Below are 25,985 nucleotides of genomic sequence, written 5' to 3' on the forward strand. Positions count from 1 at the left end.
TTGAAACCACTCACGACATGTTCTTTCACTAATACCATCCTTACCATATGTACCTGAGAGCATTCGCTGGGACTCAGCCGCTGTTTTCTTCATATTGAAACAAAACAGTAACACCTCCCGCAAATGACGAGAATTAGGTTTGTAAGCTGACATTTTCAATCAAGAACAACTTTATGATGCAGACACAAATCGACTAATGTTTGAATGAGGTTAAGTTGACCGAAGTCCAAGCTAATTGCCTGATGTCTGCGATCTGTTTCTTTTGACCACTACTTACCATTGTTGTCACCTATCGACAAAGTTGTAGTTTTGTAGCACTAATTTTTCCGATTACAAAAATGCTCACTTTTACTTGGAAGACATGTTAGTTTGCTACTTATTCAATCTTGAAAATTACTTAAATTAGCCAATTTAGTGGAGAGGAACCCCTGTGAGAGTATACATGGTATTAACATTATAGCCCACATAATTTCATCAATTTTCCCATTAACCATTATATAGATAAAGCAGATTACTTCTTCATGCACTTTAATTCAGAGTCCACTGATTTTGTTCTCTTGCTCATAATAAACCAAAACATAATTACAAATTTCAATAATTATTCATACGCACTCCTATGAGTACAAACAAGGACTCTGATCCAAGGAAGCCCATGGTTACATTCATTCCATCAACATGTCTGTGATCAATTTTAATTAGTCTGTATTTAGTACCCATTTCATTAAAATCTCTGAGCCACTAATAAAGCAGTTCATGGTTAACATTCATCTGACAAATAAATTTCCGTTACTCAAAATTAATGTAACTACTGATTTATGGTACGTTTGTCTGCAATTGCTATTTGACAAGAGCAGATCTCTCTGTTACAATAATTCATTTTGGTAACTTTGTTGCGCAGTGAATAGCCAAATGGACTTTTCTTCATATCAGCTTTGCATCAGAGCTATGTAGAGAAAGTGGACTGAGAAACTGTAGCCACTGTCAAATATTTTGTAAGAGGATACAGACGCTCATTTCTGTTGTATAAACTGTGTAAATAATCTTAGACAAGCTGATCATTGTCTAATACTTGTGCCAAAAATGTAAAAAAGGGTCAGTTTAATCATCAACTCAAATTGCAGTGAGCTAACAAGCCACCAGCAGCACAGTTACTGAGGAACAAGGCTATCACAGGTGAGGCACAACACACTTAAGACTGGTTTTTGAAAATTTGTAAGTAGACTTTCATGGGGTACTTGCTATCTATCCTGAACTGGAGGATGGATGGATATGGTGTTATGGGCACTCAACAGTGTAGTCTTTAGCGGCCGAACGGAAACAACAACTGACGAGTGTCACTAAAATGCAGCAAGTGCTAAAATAGGACTAAAATTAAAGGTGACAGTCTACATAGGCAGTGTGCACGTCAACAGTAGCAAAGTGGAAAGCAGCACATAAAGAGGAGAACTGCAAGAGAACGTAGTGGAAGGGGTTAAAATGAAACACACAGCACACGTTTGGAACTGGCCTATTACAAGAATAAAAAGGAGTGGTCAGCCACTCGGCAACACACTAAAAATTCCAACCTAAAATTTTAGGCTGAAGCCCAGAAACATCACAGTACCTTAAAACTTTCTTGACACTCGCCTCGTCATCGGCTAAAATCGAGGGCAGATCCCCACTAATACTAACTTCCGCCCTGACAGAACGATATAAATCACACTCAACTAAAATGTGGCGTACAGTGATTCGTACGCCACAGGCATCACACAGTGGGGGTTCCTCTCACCGTAGTAAGAAGGTATGCGTAAGAGGACAGTGCCCTATGCGAAGACGTGTAAGGGTCACTTCGTCACGCCTAGGTGACCGGCAGGAGGAACACCACGGCTGGATGGTGGGTTTCACCAACCGCAGCTTATTTTCCCTCACCGCCAGCCGTTCCTCCTCCCACAATTGCATATACTTCCGCCGCAGCACAGAAACGACACCTTGCAAAGGAATAGAACATTGTGCCACCTCCGGTAATCGGCAGGCGTCCTTGGCAGCTCTATCAGCTTGTTCATTTCCCCATATGCCCACATGCCCTGGCACCCAGCAAAAGGACACTTGCTTGCCCTGTCGTTGGAGGATGTACACAGCTGTTCCAACTTCTCCGCTGGGTACAGGTTCTGCAGTGACTGTAATGCGCTCAATGAGTCAGAGCAAATTAGGAAGTGTTTGCCCTGAGTATACCGTATCTGCTCTAATGCCTTCAGGATCGCATGAAGTTCTGCGGAAAAAACAGTGTATTCCTGGGGAAGGCGAATCCTGATGACACGTTCGGGGAACACTACTGAGCAGCCAAGAACATCCCCCTGTTGGGATCCATCAGTGTAGACTACTGTAAAATCATGATGCCTATCTAAAATGTTAAAAAACAAAGATTTGAAAGTAAAATCTGATGTACTGTCTTTCTTAAAATTTGCCAAATCTAAAATCAGTGTGGGCCTCTGGAGGAGCCAAGGTGGATATCTGCTCCAACCTCGACGTGAAACATTAAAACTGGCTACACCCATCTCTAAAATGCAATACTTTGCACGAATCCCATAGGGCCTTGTTGCTCGTTGGCAGTTGCAAAAAAGCCTTTCCAGTGGAGGCCGAGCAACAGTGTGGTATGCAGGTGTGTGAATGGTGTGGATAATGTTTGATAGGCCTGGCGCACCATTAGTAGACGCCGCCGGAGGTGAAGCGGCGGTTCACCTGCCTCTGCACAGAGGCTCGGTATGGGGCTCGTTCTGAACGCCCCAGTGGCCAACCGAATCCCCTCATGGTGCACCACATCCAACAGCTTGAAATAAGTGGGTCTTGCAGACCCATACACTGTGCATCCATAATCAAGCCGGGACTGCACGAAGGCTCTGTAAAACCGGAGCAGACAAGTCCTGTCTGCTCCCCATGTGTGGTGACTAAGACATTTTAAAATAGACAGCGCCTTAAGAGACCGTTTTTTCAGTTCCTTAATGTGTGGCAGCCACGTAAGCTTAGAATCAAAAGTGAGGCCCAGAAACTTCACCGTGTCTTTAAAATTCAGAACGGTGTCCCTCATCCTCAACTCAGGCAAGTCAAAAATGGAACGAGAACAGTTAAAAAGAACACACACCGACTTATCAGTTGAAAACTGAAAACCACTCTTCTGTGCCCATTCATCCAAACGTCGCAGAGTGAGTTGCAACTGATTAGTCGTCGTTGCAAGGCTTGAAGAAGAGCAAAATACAGAGAAATTGTACACAAACAAGGAACACTGCACAGGACTTTTCACAACAGACGTAATACTATTAATAGCAATAGCTATCCTGAACTGTTTGCTAGTTCATGCTTCCCAGCACTACCATGACTTAGTCATAGTTGAACATATCTGACACTATTGGTGCTGCCCTTCTTATTCATGTTCAGCGTCTTGGTTAGTTCTATTTGCTAGGTATCCCACACCTCTGCAATGTTGCAGGAGTGTTACACAATTGATTTGTAAGCAGGCTTTGTAACTGATTTGATTTTCCCAGTAGCCTACCAACAAGCTGAGGTCTACCGCCTCCAACTTAAGGATGACTGAGAATATGCTATCATTCCACTCTCTATCCTGAAATCATCAAACCTATGTATTAATGACTTCACCGATTCCGATTGGAAATGGTTCTCACTAAATATGTTAAAAAACTGATTGAACTGCAGTTCTCTTGTAATTTTTTGAAGTAAGTAATGATGTAGTTGGGTGGCTATTTCTAGGCACTTTAAATTGTGACCTCACTATTTATAGCAGTTATGTTCATCCCATGACATTTCCTGTTCTTCAGCATCTGTTAGTAAGAAGCATATACAGCTGATAGCATTTTTTGTTCCTAATAACTGGTCTTATGGAATCCCAGTAATATTTTTCATAAAAATGCCTAACTGTTCATGATATATTTATCCTTGACAGCCAGAGACCATGCTTATGTTTGTATGAGTTGCATTTGGATGAATGTGTGTGCACGTAAGATCCTGGATTTCCCAGTGTTTTAATGTTCAAATTTGTCATACTGCAAAGAATTTGTCAATTAGGGGTTAAAACTATGTTTGTTTATATAAACAGGAGAAAATCAATGTCACTGAACTACCATTTGTAGTCAGTTGAATAAAAGGCTGTGGGTGAGTACACTCTCATTATTATATAAAATGTTTTAGTTTTTCTAGCTGCTTCAAATGATCACTCCAAAATGCAAACTTTTGGTGACTACCTCCATCATCTTGTAACAAAAATGAGAGACAATCATCAGTTTCAACCATAATTTGACATATCGAAAAAGATCGAGAAGAGTTAACACAAGAACGTCATTCCAACAAACTCCGTTCCAATAGTCTCAATGTATTTTTGTTAGGGAGTAAGCTAAAAAACTTCAACCCTCTAAACCGATGGTTGTCAAAGTGCAGACCGATTCGTGGATTTGTGTGTAGTAAAGAATTTGTGTGGCTTAGGATTCTCAGATGTGTTTTATAATAATATGCATCTAGCAACCAATAACAAAATTTAAAAACAAAGAATGGAAACTCCAGATAGACATATCAAAAATGTATGAAAAGACAGACTGCTACTTACTGTAAAGAAGATATGTTAAGCTGCAGACAGTCACAATCAAAAGACATTTATATAATGCTTTCACCACAGCCTTCATCAGCAAAAGATTAGCGCACGCCATTCACACATAAGCAAGCACACATGATCACCAATTCCAATACCTCGGGCTGGAATGTAATTATCATGTGGGATACAAGCAACAATCTGAGGGGGCTGGGAAGGGATACTAGTGAACAGGTGAGATGAGAGACAAACACTGTCTGGTGGAGTGTGCAGGGAATAGAATGCCGACAGGTGTAGAATCAGGAGGTTGTGGGCCAGGGAAGTAGGGACAAAAGGAGCAAAAAAGGAGAGGAGCAGGAAAAGATGGATGGATACATTGGCAGAGGGTGACAAACAGTGCGAGACACGAAAGCAGATGATAGGATTGGGGGGGGGGGGGGGGGGGGGGTGTTAAGTGGAGGGGGTGGGCACAGTATGTTACCATAGGTTGAGGCTGGGATAATTACAGGAGTGGAGAATGTGTTGTAAAGATAACTCCCAACGCAGTTGATAAAAGCTGGTGGTGGAGGGAAGGACCAGATGGTTCAGGTAGTGAAGCAGCCATTGAAATCAAGTATATTATGTTCAGCTGCATATTGTGCTACAGGGTGGTCTACTTTGCTCTTGGCCACAGGTTGGCAGTGGCTGTTCATCCTGGTGTACAGGTGATTGGTAGTCATACCATTATAAAAAGCTGTGCAATGATAGCAGCAGAGCTGGCAAATGACATGACTGCTTTCACAGATGGCCTGGGTCTGATGGGGTAGGGTAAGCCTGTGACAGGACTGGAATAGGAAGTGTTCGGTAGGTGGATTGGAAATGGCATAGGGACAGACTGGGATGTTGTGGAAGTTGGGTGGGCAACAGAACACTACTTTAGAAGGGGTGCGAAGTATCTAGAGTAGGATAGCCTTCATTCCTGGGCATGGTGATACGTAATCAAAGCCCTGGCAAAGGATGTGGTTCAGTTGTTCCAGTCTGGGGTGGTACAGTGTGATGAGAGGGGCACTCCTTTGTGGCTACTTCTTTTAGTTGGTGGGAGGATTGGAGGTGTGAAGGGAAATGGCACAGGAGATCTGTTTGCGGAATAGGTCTGGGGGATAATGCCTGTCTGTGAAGGCCTTGCTGAGACCTTCAGCATACTGAGCACGGGAGTTGGGCTTGTCACTGCAGATATGCCATCCCTGGGTGGCCAGGCTGTAAGGTAGGGTTTTTTTGGTATGAAAGGGTTGACAGCTGTCGAAATGCAGGTATTGTTGGTGGGTTTAATCTAGACACAAGTCTAACAGACATTTGCACTATGTCATATACTAGATTTTTATAAAGCTTTAAGAGCATTTCTTGTGTGATGAGTGACATATTTTAAAATGTAAAGTCAAACACCATAAAGTTCAGGATGGAATAACAACAACATACACCAGGGGTCGCACTGACACTTTCAGAGACTGGAATTACCCTCTCAACCTTCTGAAAGAACAAACCTCCTGTGCCTTGTCTCTCCAGTCACCTACCAACTCCCACATACCCATCGACCGGCCACAAGGAAGCACCAGCACCATGCAGGACTGGAGAAACTGAATCACATTCTCCACCAGGGTTTTGACTACCTCTCGTCATGCCATGAAATGAGGAATATCCTTTCTACTCCTCCCGCAGTGGTATTCTGCTGATCACTGAACCTATGCAAACACCTATTACAGCCTGCTCACAGCCATCTCCTACACATCTAAAGGCAGCTGCGAAAATTGCCCTGTGACCTACAAACTAAGCTGCATCACTGTGCTACTTTTTACATGGGCATGACAACTAATAAGATGTCTGTCTACATGAATGTCCACCTACAAATTGTGGCTAAGAGACAACTGGACCATCCAGTTGCTGAACACAATGTCCTTCACTTCAGTGACTGTTTCACAGGCTGCTCCATATGAATTCTTCCTAACACCAGCATTTTCTGAATTGTGCAAGTGGGAACTCTCCCTGAAATATAACCCATGTTCCATTAACCACCGTGGTCTCAACCTGGTCTTCCTCGCTCCCACTCCAGCACTACACAGCCTTCTTTTCCACCAACACATCTGATAATCCTTCCCCCCCCCCCCCCCCACTTTCTTCCTTTCCAACTCACCTCCATCCCCCCCCCCCCCCCCAAACCTTTCATCTAACCTAGCACTCTCCCACAAGCAGCTCTACATCTTCCTCTACCCCCACCCTGCTACCCCTGCCCCCTTCCCACTTGCACCCCCACTGTGATCCATGCCACATCAATATCCCCAACCCCCACACCGGACCACTGCCCCCATCAGGCACGGTCGCAGTCCTGTCTGGTCACAAGGCCAGAGACACTGCGCGCACGTGTGTGTGTGTGTGTGTGTGTGTGTGTGTGTGGGGGGGGGGGGGGGGGGGGGGGGACATTTCGGGAACAAAGCTTTTTGGCTGAAAGCTTAACTGTACAGCAGTCTTTTTGTTGTGCCTGTCTGCAACTCAACATCTCCTCTATATCATTAATATTTTTAAATGTATTATTCGTGTCTTGTTGTCAGATAACATTTACTAAATGATTATACAACACACACTGATTTATTATTTATTTTTCAAGATACAATGCAAAATATGGAACATAAAAGATTGCAAATATGCATCTAACAATACTTAACTTGATTATAACACTCAAGCTCCAGAGGATGTTTCTACAGTGCAGTGTGGGGAAAGAGGAAGGAAAATGTATGCTGACAACAGACAAAGCACTTCATTTACTAAAGTCATTAATGTCAACAGTCATGTGTAAGGGATTAGAACTTTCCCCTGTTGAATTTCCTAAATTCTAAATTAAATAGGCAAATTGGCACAAATGGCTAAAACAGTTTTTGATACATAAGTCTGCACTGAACGCAGAATGATAATGACTTGTTTTCACCAAAAAATGAGTCTGAGCAACATGAACAAAATCAATACATCAAAATTCGTCATTATGTCAGAAAAATTGCCTTCTTTGAAATGAATTCTGTATAATTCGGAATACCCAAAATTTTTGCTCAAATGTATTTCATAAAATCAGGATAGCTTAAAAATAGAATGTAAGTATATACAAGTTATGTAAAGATACTTGAATTGAAATATTTGTTTTCATTATACAAAGAAACAGAAATTTCCAACTTTTATCACAATAGCTACTTGTTTCTATCCTTCAACATTTATGGAAGAATTTTTCCACTAGTTCCTCATATTTTTCCTAAATTTTGACCACAATAATAAAATAGTATCTGTCACACAAAGTTGTTGCTTCCCGGCTTTAGTGACCAAACTACAGCAAATTAAGTTCACTGAACATAATTTGAAGTTGTAACACAAGTCAAAACAAGTAACACGATAAATCAAAGATACAGGTCGTCTGCATTATCAAGTAACTTTTACAATAAAGATGACTGAACACCCAATTATACTACTCAAGTAAGAGACACCTGAAATACAGCATTCTCTTCCTATACACAGTAAAACTATTCATACCATCCGACGATCAAAGTGACTCACGCGTTTTGCAGTCTAAAAATATATACAGTTTAATGGATCAGACAGTAACTACACAGTAATTGTTGAAATTGTACACATTCAAGAGACAGACAAAGCATAACAATGTGCTTCCTATCCACAAATTTATGCAATTTGTTAAGATTTACAATATTTGACGTTCTCTCAAAGTAATATACAATGCAATCATGATTTTAAGTACAAAGCACCTTTAAATGGTCTTTACTCTAACCAGCAGCAACCCATAATGCTTTCACACGGCCAAGTGGAAAAGAAAACAAGGCAAAAAATAAATAAGGGCACATCTGGATGATTTATGACGAACTTCTATTATCGCAGTTAGCACTGTATTTACAAACACTACAAGCACTGTTGTACGGCTCTTGTAGTCTTCCTGCATTGCAATCTGTCACATTATTATGTTCACTGCACTACGTTAAAAAAAAACACAACTTCAGTAACATTTACACAATTACTGCTTAACTTACTGAAATACTTTGAACTGAACACCAGTATATATATTATTTACAATAAAAGGAAAATGCACTTGGCTCTTAAGCCCTTAGTCAGAGTCTGAATAAATTACGGCATTTTCAGACCTCCGTTTGGTATGACGAACAACAAAATCTTCTGAAGATGAGGAAGAAGTATATCGCTCCTTTCTTCGCCGCTTTTTCCTGTCATGCCTCCTTGACTTATGCTTTGATTTACTGCCACGGCTAGATAGATTCCACGGATTCAATGAAGGCTCATGCTGACGAACTGAACTAGATGATGTCGATGATGTTGAGGGATATGACACACCTTTAGTATTTGAAGTACTGGTTTGTTTTGGAATAACAATGCTTCGCAGTTTTGGTTTATGTTCAGTGCCAAAAATACTTTCATCATCAGAAGAATATGGTGAGCTATATACAGAAATCCTTGAAGCAAGTGGATAACTATAATCATCTAATGACGATCTCCCAGAATTATAAGCATACCTTGAACTTTCTCTTTCCTTAGAAATGTGATGCCTCACAGGACTCTTGCTCAATGAATCGGAGCTACACGACAATTTGCTTAAATTACTCACTCTGGCTTTGCGGCACCTGCGAGAACTTCCACTCGATGAATCAGAGCTATAAGGTAATTTCTTCAGTCGCTTCCCTTTAGATCTGCGACGCCTGATGGGACTGCTACTCAGGGTGTCTGAACTACTGTAGATAAGTTGTTTTGAACGGTTTAGACCAACTGGTGAAAAAGGGGATGAACTACTGCTTTGTGAACTTTTCGCTCTTGTTGGCTTCTTGTTAATCTTGACTCTACTTCTGCTGGAACGAACTTTCTTTTCTTTCTGCTGGTGCACACGGGAACTTTTTACTGAATCCGGAATGTAGTTAGAGCAGCCAGCAGTGGAATCAGGCATTTCTCGCTGAGATCCTGAGGTAGAGGCAACAGGACTCACTGTATCTGCAATGTAAGAACCAAATTTGTCAGCAGACAGTAAAAAAATTATTATAATTACAAAGTGTACATAAATATATATCGAAGGAATACAAAGAGTGACCCACTCTTACCTGAGCTGTGCAGCTTATTTGAGTTATTGTCATTTATCTTATTACTATTAGAGTTTGCAGTTGTTTCACAAGAAGGTTCTTGCTCTTCTATAACATCTTCATCTGTATCGAGTGCAACAATTTCTGGAGTTCTTTCATGCAATGGTTTAACATACCCAACTATAACACAGTCTTCAGAATCACTTGATGAAACAACATCTGATGCCTGTGATCTTATATTTGCTGTATACAAATGATCTTGCAAACTTTCACCTGCTTGCACTCTCTGAGAAGTATGGCGTGAAGTATTCCCATGTCTCCCAGAACGACTGCTAATGGAAGATAGATGGGAAGCTTCACCAACACCTTCAACATCAATGTCATTATCATCCTCATTTGCAACAGTTTCATGTGATGAGTCAACTGAGTCATCTGATGATATCACAACCACATCACTATCATCATCACGTACTGAATGGGGTGAAGGTGGAAGCTCTATTGTATGAGCTTCATATGAACCATACTCAGCTGTCTCGTCAAAACCAATCATGTCATATGGAGAACGTGCAAATGTCCACAGTTCATGGATAAAATGGTCAACATGCCTAGGGTTGATATTGTTTCGAAGATAATTTCTTATACTGCTGCTGTTAACTGAATGGTACTGCAGCATATTTAGAATGCAGTCCAAAACTAAAGCCAACCGTGACTGATTCTCTATAAGCACTGACAACTCACGAGAAAGCCAAGGAAGCAATCTATGCAGCTGTGCTGGATTGTTTCTGGAAAAAAAAAAAAAAAGATAAAAACCATTGAAAAAATTGGCAGCATTAAAAAAAAATTAAATTCATAAATACTCAAACTCTCATCTGGGTCTATTTTAAAGAAATGTTAACTATGAACTATGTAACCACTTTTTCAATGGAACTTAAGTGTTATTGTTACTATACATCACAAAAAAACTTGTTGACACCAATGTTTTATGTATATGCGACTTAATGACTATTACCAATAACACATATCAGTTCTTCATTTTGTTTTAAAAAGGAATAGCAAAGCCAGAAATGCCAAAATATTTGAGATGTTCTAATTAACAGACGAATGTATAAAGTATAAAACATCTTTCAAGGGTTGGGCCAAAGGGTAATTAGTTAACAAAGCCAATTAAGTAAACAGCAGAAGTTATAGCTAGTATGTAGAAAACTAAAGAAAAAATACAAATAGAATAAGGTAATTATTAACGAGAAGCCATAATTTTAAACAAAAAGATAAAAGAACACATCAGAATATGCTGAATTAAACAAAACTATTCACAAATATCTCAAAGTATATATAAGAAGATACAACGAAAATTTGGTTACAGAATAAAATGAGAACAACAAAAGTATAAAGAAAACAATACGCAGAAACATGTGTAAAATAGACAACACATTGTTTTCTGTCAAGATAGCTGATGCCACAGCAAATAATAACAGTGAAAAAGATGTTCAAGCAGTTCAAGATAACTTCAAATTTTTATATACTGCACACATGAATCAGAATAATAATATTAGTAATGAAAATTATAATGTTCCACATGTAATGTGAGTTGAGGAATATAAAGTCACTTGAGGTAGGAAAAAAAGGGAAAAATACAGAGTGTACATAAAGTCCGGGAACACTTTCAATTATTTATTGCACAAGAACTAAAAATTGTACAGATATCACACTTATGTCATTTAGAAGAGAAACCCTGAAAGCACAGTTTGGTAATTAGCTGATAGTCACCACTAGTTGCAAACATGGCGAGTTCAGGTGTGGAGCGAACTTTGTCTGTGTTGGAGTTCACTGTTTCATGAAATGGCCTCCCCGATCACCAGATCTCAATCCATGTGACTTTTTTCTGTGGGGACACATTAAAGATCTGGTGCACCTACCACCTCTACCACGTGATGTAGCAGAGCTCCGGGAGATAATACAGGAAGCGACTGCCTCAGTTGACGATGCCATGCTGGGACGGGTATGGCAAGAATTCGATTACTGTATTGACATCTGCCAGGTTACTCATGGTTCGCATATCAAATGTTTGTAAAAAAACCTTTCAGTTTCTCTTCAAAATGCAATATGTATGACATCTGTATAATGTTTAGTTCTTGTGCAATAAATAATTGAAAGTGTTCCTGGACTTTATGCACACCCTGTACTTAGAGATGATGGTGTTCCAGTTTTATGACCTGGATAATATACAAACTTTCGAAATGTGTGTTGATATCAGTTGAAATAGAATATAGTCCTCTGTCCATATCATGTTAAATTTACAACTGACCTCTTGTCAGAAAATAAAATGCAGTACAGCATCGATTATCCAAATGTCTGTCCACCAAACAACCACGTAACCGAACAACCAAGTAACTGAACTGTTACTCGCTTGCACAGAATTGTTTAAGACAGTTTTTGTGCACTCTGAAAACATCAGTTAAAGAATGGCAAAAGGGAAGAAAACATTACTGATCCTTGCCAACACACTAATTCATCCAACATATGGTATCCTAAATGAAAAAGGATGAGTTCATGGAAGTCATGGTTTTTCCACCTAACATCATCACCTTTTTACAGCTCATGGATCGAGACATTACTGAGACTTTCAAATGGTATTACAGAAAAGGATTGTTACATAAGTTACTGCTAGAATAAGGAAGGAGAAGATACAGGAACAGAATTTGAAAAAAGCCTATAATAAAATTGTGGGTATGGCAGAAAGTTCTCAAAGTCTAATTAAAAATAATGATCAGAATGATATGTCTGAATTAAGTATTTACATGTCTAAATATGGCCTTGCGATAGTCTGAAGCTCGAGATGAAAACAACCAGTATCAGATACCAGCCCTGCAAAAAGAGCTCGCTCAGGCAGAGCAAAATTAAGAATTCTGTTAGTGTTAATTCTATGCATATGTAATGTACATGGAAAATGCATATGTATTACAATATTTTTTTGTTTACTAGGCTGTATTACATGTACTCCTACTGCACTTGCCTTTGTAATAATAAAAGAGATCTGTGTCATTATCAATATACATAATTTTTATTGATAAATAGAAGTATACACTTCGATTATCCAAATAAACCGGTTTTCTGAACACCCAAGTCCCCCAATTAGTTTGAATAATAGACGCTCTACTGTATACACCATGAAAAACGTGGTGTACTGGAACGTGTACGTCACAGGCACCACAAACTGATGCATTCTCTCACCAGAATATTTTACCAAGGGACTAAGGACAATTCTATAGGTAGAGGTGAGACAGTGACATTTTGTTACTCTCCTCTGACCAGAATGAGAAATGACACATAAGGGTGATTGATTTCACTGGCTGCCGTTCACTGTTCTTTATGTCTAGTCACTCTTCCTTCCCATAGCACACAGCTTTTATTCAATGGTAACATAATTTCTTGCCAGGAGACAGCACATTACATTATAATAGAACCGTAACAGACTTCTTTACCTGGCATGTATAACTTGCTCATTTCCCTATTAAAAGGATAGTAAAAATATTGAACCATATGAGAAAATTCTTCCCTCAGTTGTGCTTACCGTGTATTTACGAGCGAGTACTACTCATAGGTAAAATCTGATGATGTGACAAGGGGAAAGTACAGTGCAGCTAAATGTGTCCCTTGCTTAAGACTCATTCATGGACATTGTAATAAAATACTGTAAAATGACAATTTAAAAAACTACATTCAAAGTGCCTCCCCTAAAAGGTGAGCTATACTATGTGATCGAAGTATCCGAACCCCTGGCTGAAAATGACTTACAAGTTCGTGGCGCCCTCCATCGATAATACTGGAATTCAATATGGCGTTGGCCCACCCTTAACCTTGATGACGGCTTCCACTCTCACATGCATACATTCAATCAGGTGCTGGAAGGTTTCTTGAGGAATGGCAGCCCATTCTTCATGGAGTACTGCACTGAGGAGAGGTATTGATGTCGGTCGGTGAGGCCTGGCACGAAGTCAGTGTTCCAAAACATCCCAGAGGTATTCTATAGGATTCAGGTCAGAACTCTGTGCAGGCCAGTCTACTAGAGGGCTGCTTTTGTCATCTAACCACTCTGCCACAGGCCATGCATTATGAACAAGTGCTCGATCGTGTTGAAAGATGCAATCACAATCCCCGAATTGTTATTCAACAGTGGGAACCAAGAAGGTGCTTAAAACATGAATGTGGGCCTGTGCTGTGACAGTGCCATACAAAACAACAATGCGTGCAAGCCCCCCCTCCATAAAAAGCATGACCACAGGATAACACCACCACCTCCAAATTTCACTGCTGGCACTACACATGCTGGCAGATGACGTTCACCAGGCATTCACCATATCCACACCATGCCATCAGATCGCCACATTGTGTACCGTGATTCGTCACTTCATACAACTTTTTACTACTGTTCAATTGTCCAATGTTTATGCTTCTTACACCAAGCTAGGGGTCATTTGGCATACACCGGCTTGATATGTGACTTATGAGCAACCGCTTGACCACAAAATTCATGTTTTCTCACCTCCCGCCTAACTGTGATACTTCTTGCAGTGGATCCTGATGCAGTTTGGAATTCCTGTGTGATGGTCTGGATAGATGTCTGCCTATTACACATTGTGACCCCCCCCCCCCCCCCCCCCTTCAACCGTCGGTGGTCTCTGTCAGTCAACAGGCGAGGTTGGCCTGTGCATTTCCACTTCACTATTACATTGGAAACATGCATCTAGAGATATTTAGGAGTGTGGAAATCTTGGGTACAGACGTATGACACAAGTGACACCCAATCAACTGACCACGTTCGAAGTCCGTGAGTTACGCGGTGCGCCCGATTCTGCTGTCTCACGATATCTAATGACTACTGAGGTCGCTGATATGGAGTCCTGACAGTAGGTGGCAGCACAATGCACCTAATATGAAAAACGTATGTTTTTGGGGGTGTCCGGATACTTTTGATCACATAGTGTAGATTTAATACTGGGGCTATGGAGATGTTAACCTTTTGCTCTAACCTGGATATAAAACAGTGACATCTGCCATACTCATTTCTAAACATTCATTTCCTTCCTCGATATGCAAGTAGAGTATCTCACAAAATAGATTATAATGGTACAAAGCATGAAGTACACACTATCTCTATCTCTACACCTACACAACGCAGGGTACAGTGGCATGTGCAGTATACCATGTAGGCAGACAGAGGAAGTGTGCGGACATAGGACAAGTCCTTTTAGGACATTTTTACACCGTCTTTGTTTCTGCTATCATTTATTTTGCTGTCTAAATATCAAACTTATCTACCGTTTTCACAATCTTATTTCCTGATTCTGCCAGCATCACTTGTCTTAATTAAACTTGTTTTATTTTTGTGGGTGTTCATCTTACAAACTGTTTTCAAGACATTATCTATAATTCCCTTTAAAAATTTTTCCTACTTTCCTTTACTGCTAATGTAATGTGTAGATTGAATAACATAGGGCATAAGCCACAACTAATCCTGTCCTACTATCTTCTCAATTACTACCTCCTTTCTGTGTGCTTCATCTCTTAGAACTGTAGTTTGGTTTCTACACAAGCTGTAGATGATCTTTTGCTTTTTGTATTTAGCTCCTGATATAAGCTCCCTGGTTGTTTATTGGATATTAAGGTCCGCCTGTTATGCAAAACACTGTTTTTTTCTTATGACCCAAATAGATACCAGCACCTCTGTGTTAGCATCAGTAGGTTTTCTTTATTCAAATCTGTGAATTTTTAACTGATAACTAATCTATGAAAATTAGACCTAAAGATAGTTATTTTTTGTTTTTGCCATTACCTTAATTTTATATTATATGGTTACGCAGCATGATTTGCACGTTCTCACATACTGGAAGCTTGTCATCTGCAAGCAAATGATATAAATGTGAACTTGGTTTGGAGTTCGTTTTGCTTTGTCAGATCATTTTGATTTGCATGCTCATGAGTTTCTCTGAGCATTTCACACACAAATAAAGGGTGAAAATTATTGAACTATATGAAAAAAATTATAAATAAACGTAAATTAGTTACGAACTGTAGTGTGCACACACTTTATTCAAAATGTAAAGATCACTACAGATATTTGGATTTATGTTATGACATGTTCAATACGCCTGCTGTCATTGTCAACGATGTGGCGCAGATGAATAGTGAAATTTTGCATGACCTGCTGAAGTGTTGAAACATTGATGACCTCCTGAATGGTTGTTTTCAGCTCAGCAATAGTTTTGGGACTATTGCTATACACTTTGTCTTTAATACACCCCCACAAAAAGGAGTCGCATGTGTTCAGATTCAGAGAATATGGCAGCCAATCGAGGCCCATGCCAATGGTCTACAGGTACCCCAGAGCAAGAATGCAGACCCAAAGTGCTCTTCCAGGACATCAAACACTCTCCTGCTTTGTGATCCATCTTGCATGAATACATCTTGTGGAAATCAGGGTCACTTTGGATAATGGAGGTGAAATCATCTTCCAAAATCTTCACCTACCATTTGGTAGTCACTGTGTCATCAAGGAATATCGCAGTGATTATTCCATGACTGGACGTGGCACATCACATAGTCACCTGTCAAGGGTGAAGAGACATTTTGATCACCAAACCATGCATGCACATACTAATTCCCATCACGCCCCACGGAAAACCATGCACTTTGAACGTCCTAATGCAAACCATTCAGAAGTTATGACAATTTTATTTCACATAGTTCAATAATTGTCACTCTTTACTAGACGTAATCTGCAGAATTTTGTTTGTGATAAACACTTATTGCTCTGGCAAAACTCTCTCCTCTCTCTCTCTTTGTTTTTTTATATATATATATATATATATATATAAAAAACAAAGATGATGTGACTTACCAAATGAAAGTGCTGGCAGGTCGACAGACACACAAACAAACACAAACATACACACAAAATTCTAGCTTTCGCAACCAACGGTTGCCTCGTCAGGAAAGAGGGAAGGAGAGGGAAAGATGAAAGGATTTGGGTTTTAAGGGAGAGGGTAAGGAGTCATTCCAATCCCGGGAGCGGAAAGACTTACCTTAGGGGGAAAAAAGGACGGGTATACACTCGCACACACACACATATCCATCCACACATATATGTGTGGATGGATATGTGTGTGCATGTATGTGCATGTATGTATAAACTTCACATTATTTAAAACATTAAGGGAACCTTGCAGGAAAGATGACACAAACAGCTCAAAAGTGTATGCATGCATATGCACGTGTGCACGCATGCCTTCCTGCCCCCCCCACATATACACGCACGCACACACGCACGCACGCGCGCGCATGCAGCTTTACTTCACACACACACACACACACACACACACACACACAGCGAGAGAGACAGAGGGAGTGAGAGAGATACAGGTGGGGTAGATGGTGCCAAACTCACTTGAGAACAGGTGAACATCACTTGGGATGGGATTCACAATAACACCATTTGTGTTTTAACAAAGTGAGAAGTGCCTGTTACAATATATGTGTAGTATCTGTGTGTGGTTCTGAATAACTCATGAGAACACAAATGACAGAGGATCTGACAAAACAAAACATAAGTAAATCTTTAGGTCTAATTATCATATATTAGTTACCACTTAAAAAATATGTTCACATTTTAAAGACTTTAATAAAGAAAGTGCACTGATGACAGCACAGAGGTGTTGAAACTTATCTGGGTCATATGAAAAACAACCTCCCCCCCCCATGAACCATGGACCTTGCCATTGGTGGGGAGGCTTGCGTGCCTCAACGACACAGATAGCCGTACCGTAGGTGCAACCACAACGGAGGGGTATCTGTTGAGAGGCCAGACAAACGTATGGTTCCTGAAGAGGGGCAGCAGCCTTTTCAGTAGTTGCAGGGGCAACAGTCTGGATGATTGACTGATCTGGCCTTGTAACACTAACCAAAACGGACTTGCTGTGCTGGTACTGCGAATGGCTGAAAGCAAGGGGAAACTACAGCCGTAATTTTTCCCGAGGGCATGCAGCTTTACTGTATGATTAAATGATGATGGCGTCCTTTTGGGTACAATATTCCTGAGGTAAAATAGTCCCCCCTTCAGATCTCCGGGCGGGGACTACTCTTGAGGACGTTGTTATCAGGAGAAAGTAAACTGGCGTTCTACGGATCGGAGCGTGGAATGTCAGATCCCTTAATTGGGCAGGTAGGTTAGAAAATTTAAAAAGGGAAATGGATAGTTTAAAGTTAGATATAGTGGGAATTAGTGAAGTTCAGTGGCAGGATGAACAATACTTCTGGTCAGGTGAATACAGGGTTATTAATACAAAATCAAATAGGGGTAATGCAGGAGTAGGTTTAAAAATGAATAAAAACAAAGGAGTGCGGGTAAGCTACTACAAACAGCATAGTGAATGCATTATTGTGGCCAAGATAGACACGAAGCCCATGCCTACTACAGTAGTACAAGTTTATATGCCAACTAGCTGTGCAGATGACGAAGAAATTGAAGAAATTATTCAGGTAGTGAAGGGAGACGAAAATTTAATAGTCTGGAATTCGTCAGTAGGAAAAGGAAGGGAAGGAAACGTAATGGAAGAATCCTGGAGATACTAAAAGGTTTCAGATAGATTATATAATGGTAAGACAGAGATTTAGGAACCAGGTTTTAAATTGTAAGACACTTCCAGGGGCAGATGTGGGCTCTGACCACAATCTACTGGTTATGAAATGTAGATTAAAACTGAAGAAACTGCAAAAAGGTGAGAATTTAAGGAGATGGGACCTGGATAAACTGAAAGAGGGGTTGGGTTGTTTTGGGGAAGGAGACCAGACAGCGAGGTCATCGGTCTCATCAGATTAGGGAGGGACAGGGAAGGAAGTTGGCCGTGCCCTTTGAAAGGAACCATCCCGGCATTTGCCTGGAGTGATTTAGGGAAATCACGGAAAACCTAAATCAGGATGGCCGGACGCAGAATTGAACCATCGTCCTCCTGAATGCGAGTCCAGTGTCTAACCACTGCGCTACCTCGCTCGGTAAACTGAAAGAACCAGAGGTTGTACAGAGTTTCAGGGAGAGCATATGGGAACAATTGACAGGAACGGGGGAAAGAAATACAGTAGAAGAAGAATGGGTAGCATTGAGGAATGAAATAGTGAAGGCAGCAGAGGATCAAGTAGGTAGAAAGACGAGGGCTAGTAGAAAACCTTGGGTAACAGAAGAGATACTGAATTTAATTGATGAAAGGAGAAAATACAAAAATGCAGTAAGTGAAGCAGGCAAAAATGAATACAAACGTCTCAAAAATGATATCGACAGGAAGTGCAAAATGGCTAAGCAGGGATGGCTAGAGGACAAATGTAAGGTGTAGAGGCTTATCTCACAAGGGGTAAGATAGATACTGCCTACAGGAAAATTAGAGAGACCTTTGGAGAAAAGAGAACCACTTGAGTATCAAGAGCTCAGATGGAAACCCAGTTCTAAGCAAAGAAGGGAAAGCAGAAAGGTGGAAGGAGTATATAGAGGGTCTATACAAGGGCGATGTACTTGAGGACAATATTATGGAAATGGAAGAGAATGCAGATGAAAACGAAATGGGAGATACAATACTGCGTGAAGAGTTTGACAGAGCACTGAAAGACCTGAGTCGAAACAAGGCTGTTACTGTATATGCTTGTACAGTGGCCCAGATGGACATGACATGCCTCCAACTCTGCTTTAGCTTGTGCCAATGCTACTGGTAGCCACCAATTGCCTACACTCGTCACTGATAAAGGTAAGAAACTGCTGCAGTGTTGCAAACACATAAGTAAGCCTGCAATGCCTGTTGTTTACACCTCACAGAAGAGCACACAGGAGGACAGTACAATTTTCATGGAATGGGTAATGGGAGTTGTTGTACCCTCTTTAAAAGATCTTCAGTTAAAGAATGGCAAAAGGAAGAAAACATTACTGCAACTTGATAATGTAGGAACTCACCCCTCCTGATATATCTAACATGAAAAAGATGAGTTCATAAAAGTAAAGTTTTTTTCCACATAATGTAACCTCTTCATTACAGTCCAGGAGTCAAGATGTTATTGAGACTTTCAAATCGTATTAGAGATAAGAATTATTCCACAAGTTAGTGTTAGAAAGAGAAGAGATGAGAAGAGAAGGGAGAAGAGGAAAGTTTGTTAGGAAATCATAAAAATACTACAGATTTGCAAGACACATCCTACATGATCAAAGTAGCATGGGATATTGTAAAGGAACAGAATTTGAAAAAAAGGCTGTAATAAAATTGTGGGTATGGTGGAAAGCTCTCAATGTCTAATTGCAAATAATGAACAGAATGATGTGCCTGAATTGGTCAATATGCTAAAAGAGCTCAACTGACAGCAACGTGAGGAAGAAAACATGCAAGAATGGATGACTGTTGACAATGCAAGTCTAGGGCACCAAATTATACAAGATAGTGGAATTGTAAACCTCATCACTGATAAAGCTGACGCAGCCAGCATATTATCAACTTGTGGTCCAGAAAACAAAGCTGAATATATAATGGTTGCTTCTCAGGAATTTACATGTGTAGATACTGTCTTGCAATGATTTGTAGCTCAAGATGAAAGTGCCCAGTATCAAATATCTGCACTGAAAAAAATATGTGACGTAGCTGCTCGTAAGCGGGTAGGCTTGTTTAGACAGACCAAAATTAAGTATTTTTTAAGCGGTTAATTCTATTCATGTGTAATGTACGAGCAAAGTGCATATGTATATCTTATTTTTTATTTACTAGGCTGTATTACATACATTCCTACTGTCTTTGTAATTATAAAAGAGATTCAAATTATTATAAATATAATTATGTAGCTTTTTGGGTAAATTAGTGTATACAATTCAATTATCTGAATAAACTGATTCTCTGAACACCCAAGACCCCCAATTAGTTCGGGTAATCAATGCTCTACTGTAATAAGAAATGAAAAATCGTACATGTTTTGTGGTGAAAATAAATGCTACTTTCTGGCTATAGATGACGTCAAATTAGAATAAAATGGAAAGTTCATCTGAACATGTAACTTAAATACAAATGCTGAGGTAAGTATAGACGTCTCTCTCGCAAATGCTTCCTGCAAACTATTCATACAAACGGAATGTACATTCATGATATACCTAGACTGTCTGTCATTTTGGCACACATATTTCATGTCTCCCTAGTCCAAGATTCATTAAAAACGTCACATAAAGGTTGAATGTTTGAGATAATAAATATTTGGATTACTACGCATGTTTATGTTAGAGTATCTTAGATTAACTAGGATTTCACTATGAGATATTTATGAATGAAAATTTTCTGGGGAATATCTCAAATCACTGTATATGTTTAAGGCTATTACGCAGCCACAGAGAAGATGCATTACTTAAATAAGAATGCTTTTACGAGTTTATCTGTAAAGGTGCAGGATATTAGCACCATCACATTGTCGAGGGCAAAAGTAGGAAGGGGCAATATACCCATAGATAGCAGTTCAATGAAGAGCTGACATCCAGATGAAATCTACATACGAACATTCAGAGCCAAAGCAAAGTAATACATCCACAATGAATGAAAATAAATTTGGTTACATAAAATGGAATGCAGAAGAGTATAATTAAGAGACAACAGATGAGGAAACTCAGTAATCAGGTAAGGATTCTAGATGAAATAGGAGTAAGTTATCTCAAAGCACAGTAATACAGAGAAGAGTAGTTTATAATATTAAACAGGATACAGCACCCTTATTTGAAAATAGGGTAACATAGAGGGTAGGTGTACCAAAGAAAGGCGGACCTACCCCTAAAGGGTGGTAACAGGGATATGTGGTGATACCATCTTTGTGAAAATTTTATGGTGGTTAGGAAATGGCCTCCTGATGAAGAAGTGTCTCGAGTAGTTTCTACAGAAGTAGCACACTGTTGGTTTTGAGGCTCACTCCAAAGTTGAGAAATATGGGGACTACCATCTTATAGCGATCTGATTGATGTACTAATTTTATAAAACAATGACAGCAAAATGAGTGTGACCTTCCTGTGCTGTTCCTAATGTAAGTAATATGGAGTAAAGAGTTAGGCAAGGCAACAAAAGACTGCCCGTTGTTCCAAATACATACAGGAGAAATATGAAATGTCTATTGAGAAATGTGATTAACATAAATATGGTTGGGAATTTCTGAGCCATTTATCGACTCGTGCTACACCTTGTATTTAGATTGCATTGGTTTTCCTTTTCTTCCCCTGACATGTTTGTTTGATATGTTGTCTGTCATTAAGTGGCTGCTTGGTTGTCTTTTCCCTCTGCTATCGATATCTGCGTTTGCTGAAACTACTATGGAGGAAATGAGGTCTTTGACCGGTTGTAACCTCGTGTGGTGGTGCGCTCAGTCTGGTAGATATGGGAGGGCACCGGGGCTCGCCAGCGTGGACCAGGCGTGGTCGGTTGTACCGAGTCGCCACGTGATGTTTGTCGGTTGTGTGTAATGAGCGGGTTGAGTTGACAGAAGAGCTCCCCGCGGGTTGGTTGTATACAAAATCGCCCCACGAGTTGCTGTTCATTTCACCTTGGTGGGACGTTAACAAGCTTCCTTAAGTCCTCCGTTTCAACACTGGAGTTTAAAAAAGGAAACACCTAACATGAAGGAGCAGTCACTACCCGTCAACATTGCAGAGAAGACGTGAACTGCAGTGAGCGTGTTGTCGCGTGACCGTGGCATGTTGGGTACACTGGCGATGCGTGAGCGGTCGGATGTGTGGATCCTTGCCTTCGGAGGTCATGTACTGCCCGTTCGAGCATAATTGCAAGTTAAGTTAGTGGAAGGTTTAATCATTAAGTAATAAGTTTGCGCAACCAGTCTCTCTTCTGCCCTGTGGCCTCCGGCGATCGGGTTTCCTGTCCCTGGCACCGGTGTAATTGAAGACAGTGATCTTTCCTCCTCCTCCTCTCGTTACTGCCCGATGGGAGGTGTAGTTTTGGCAGTTTAATTGTTTCGCTATTCTGTCGTGTGTTATGAGTAAATTCATGCTTCTTGTTAGTTGATCATGTGGTCGCTCATTCAGGACTGTGTGGTGTAATGTTTCCTTGCACAAGGTTAGCTCTAATTCTGTCAGCAAGTTAAGCCATCTTATTACAAGTTTTTGCTGGCTAAAAGTCAGTGCAGTGACCAGCCTGAGAGTGGCAATTGTGTTTACGGGCGTATTTAAATTTGTCAATATTCTGCCTAGCCTGAGCATCCCTGAGTGGGTGATGTGTGGCCGCCTTACACGGGTCCGTCATATCTGTTATGTTCTAATGATATTCCAGGATACTTTTGTTTAAAAAAATTTTAAATTCCTCCATTCCTTTATTGCACTTAATCGTGTGTTTGCTGAGACCTTTGATTATTTTTTTTTTTTTTTTTTTTGAAAATGGCGGTGTTGGTAGCTTCACTACCTCACCATACCTTATTACTGTATTTACTTTAATAGCCTGTTTACTAATGTTCTTTAAATTTTTTTAAAATTGTTGTATTGCTATAAATTACTTGATTGCCGTTAGCGGCGTGTTTAAAAGGCTGTTTATTGGCTTATTGCTAGTTTCTGTAAGATATGAATAAAACATTTGTGTGTGAAAATCTCAACTCGACAGTACACTACTAGAAATTTGGCCCTGTTTCCCAAATTGTGGTGTGGCTTGTAGTAACCATAAGCACTGTGTGTGTCATACTCAAATGCATATTATGTAAGTATTCCTTAGTACATTCTTTACAGGTTTTGTACACCTTTAAAATTAGTGATAGTAACAAGGGTTACTATTCACCTACCCTGTCTAACTCAAATGAAGCATTGCTTTAGTTAATTAAACACCTGGAGATTACTATCTGTGTTGCTACTCTCTACGTACACCGGTAATACTAGGGTGTTAGAACCAACTTTCAGCGCCTGTGAAAGTAAAACTGGTGATTTCTGTTAGTTAAGAGAACATTTTTGTCCTCTGGCTCACCGGAAAGTACTACCCAGGGAGCGATATTTCTTCTCCCTTTTTTGGGGTGTGTGTGTGTGTGTGTGTGTGTGTGTGTGTGTGTGGGGGGGGGGGGGGGGTTGTTCTTCCTTCGGCTCTAACATTTCTAGTATTTTCTTTCCTTTATTTCTTCTCCACCAGGAATACCACATCTGGCCTCCTCTTTCCATATTCATTCAACAGCTTACACTGCGGAAACTATTCTCTTATCTAAATACTTAAACCTGTTTTCACAGGGTTGCCACAGGAGTAGCACATGTACAAGTACCTCCCAAATGAGGTTTGACAACATTAGGATAGTAACAGAAGCTGATAATTACTTGATTTCTACATCAGCGCAGTAAAAGAAAGTCATGAATTAACTTACAAACATTAGAGGATGAATCAGAGGTGGTTTAACAGCCCTCTTTGTGGTTAATCTACAAGTACAAATAAAGCAAGACAATGAATACACAGGAAATGCTTTGTGTGAATAGCTTCCATTTCAATAAGTATACAGTTGATACAATAAAAAAGACAAACTCTTACTATTTTGATTTTATAATACTAAAGAATATTTGGAAATAAATATATTATTCATTATTTTATAGAGTTGTGACAATGACCTTTATCTATGGGCAATGATATGTGGTGTAACATACCACTTTTGGCAAATGATGGATTACCCAAAATGTAGCTAACTGAAGAACTATGATTGCTATAGTGAAACTATTTGTTATTAGTTAATTAGTTTATAATTGTAAACTCTTTGGAATTTGTTATTGTTTGTGCATGTACACTAGCCCAGATGAATGTCGCACGTCTCCAAGGCAGGACAGGATGGCAGTTCGCTACACTGTGGTACTTGCTTGCTGGGTAGTTACTCCATGCCATGATGTCCTGTCTCACAGAGGTGGGACATGGTACTGACAAAATGCACGAGTGATGACAATGGTACTTATGTCACACACAGAGAGCAGAGAGAGAGAGAGAGAGAGAGAGAGAGAGAGAGAGAGAGGAGAGAAGATTCATTCTATTTGTCAGATTCGTAAAGAACTGCCACTAGTACAGTCAGATTAAGAGTGTTTAACATCAGACAAAGTATGAACATTCGTTGTAAATGTGGCATTCCCTTATATCAAACATTGTAACAGAAGACGTAATATAACTGTTACTGGAAGAAATATTTTCTCTGATTCGGTAGAGAGTTGAGATTTGGTAACATTTTACAGATTGCAGCACAAGAATATCTGCAGCATTGAAGTTGTCCATATGAAGAAATAACTACACATTTATGTGTATATTTTTTCAGAAGGAAATAGTTCAGTTCAGTGTTTGAGAGTAACACTATTTCAGATATAGGGAACAATTCACAATCTAATTTATGAAAGTAATAATTACCCTTTTGATGTAAACAGACTACGGGACAAAACTGATGGCGATTTACTGCACAGTGTTTAAAAATAAGGGATTGCATTAGAAAATACCTGTAAAATTCTGGAGAAGATTCCCTGTATCTTCCTGTAATGTCATGTAATGGCATAACCCACAAATTTCTCTCGTATATTGAGCGTCTGAATTCTGCAGTAGCAATCTGTCTACGAGACCGAGTCCAGGGCGCACGCTGAGGTCGTCTCGCTGGTGGGAGTGGCTGCAGAACTACAGGATTCACTTCTTCTATACGAAATCTGCCATTATTTCCAGTCATTGTTGTCCTTCAGGAAAAAGACAGAGAAAGGAAAAATATTCTTTATGAAACTATGTACTAATCTTATTGCTGGTATAATTTTGTACATTTCACAATATATGGACACTGGAAATAGAACTAGAAACATTATAAACAGTTGCTACAATAGGACAGTTTGTATAAAAGAGGACCAATAGCAATAACTGAAGCATAACAGAGCTTATCTGATTAATAACACCGAAACAACATCAGTTTACTATCACCAGCAGTATTGTTACAGAATGCCACAGCTTGGGATTATCAAAAATCAACCAAACTGAAGCAAAAGAAAATTTCACAGTAAGCGGTAGTTAAATGCTGTATGATGCCACCTCCATGACAAGAGTCTTTTTTTCCCTCTCCAGTGTACATTGCTTTGATAACAGTTTCTTCTGGACAATTTTTATGCCTGAATTCTAGGTAATGCACCTTCATTGTCTTCACCTGGTGTTTTGTTACTTCCCAACTTGTTTCACAAAATAAAGTCATTGTATAGGTTACTTTGCTGTCATAAAAAATACAAAGTACATTTCCATCCACATAACTATGAGATACTTCATCAATATCTGGTAATG

The 25,985-nt window shown here is 39.9% G+C and overlaps 1 protein-coding gene across 5 annotated transcripts in view; it reads right to left on the reverse strand.

Annotated features, from left to right (window-relative positions):
• Window positions 1-7,173: 7,173 nt before the first annotated feature.
• LOC126483790 (E3 ubiquitin-protein ligase Topors) overlaps window positions 7,174-25,985 on the reverse strand; it is a 109,348-nt gene continuing 90,536 nt past the window's right edge. For all 5 annotated transcript variants that reach the window (XM_050106955.1, XM_050106952.1, XM_050106953.1 and 2 more), the window contains 3 exons: window positions 25,172-25,399; window positions 9,700-10,460; window positions 7,174-9,592 (listed from right to left, as the gene is read on the reverse strand). In XM_050106955.1, coding sequence (XP_049962912.1) covers window positions 8,703-9,592; window positions 9,700-10,460; window positions 25,172-25,399 — 1,879 coding nt within the window. In that variant the 3' untranslated portion in view covers window positions 7,174-8,702. The remainder of the gene's footprint in view (window positions 9,593-9,699; window positions 10,461-25,171; window positions 25,400-25,985) is intronic.

This window comes from Schistocerca serialis, chromosome 6 (genome assembly GCF_023864345.2).
Source record: "Schistocerca serialis cubense isolate TAMUIC-IGC-003099 chromosome 6, iqSchSeri2.2, whole genome shotgun sequence".
Taxonomy (NCBI): Eukaryota; Metazoa; Arthropoda; class Insecta; order Orthoptera; family Acrididae; genus Schistocerca; species Schistocerca serialis.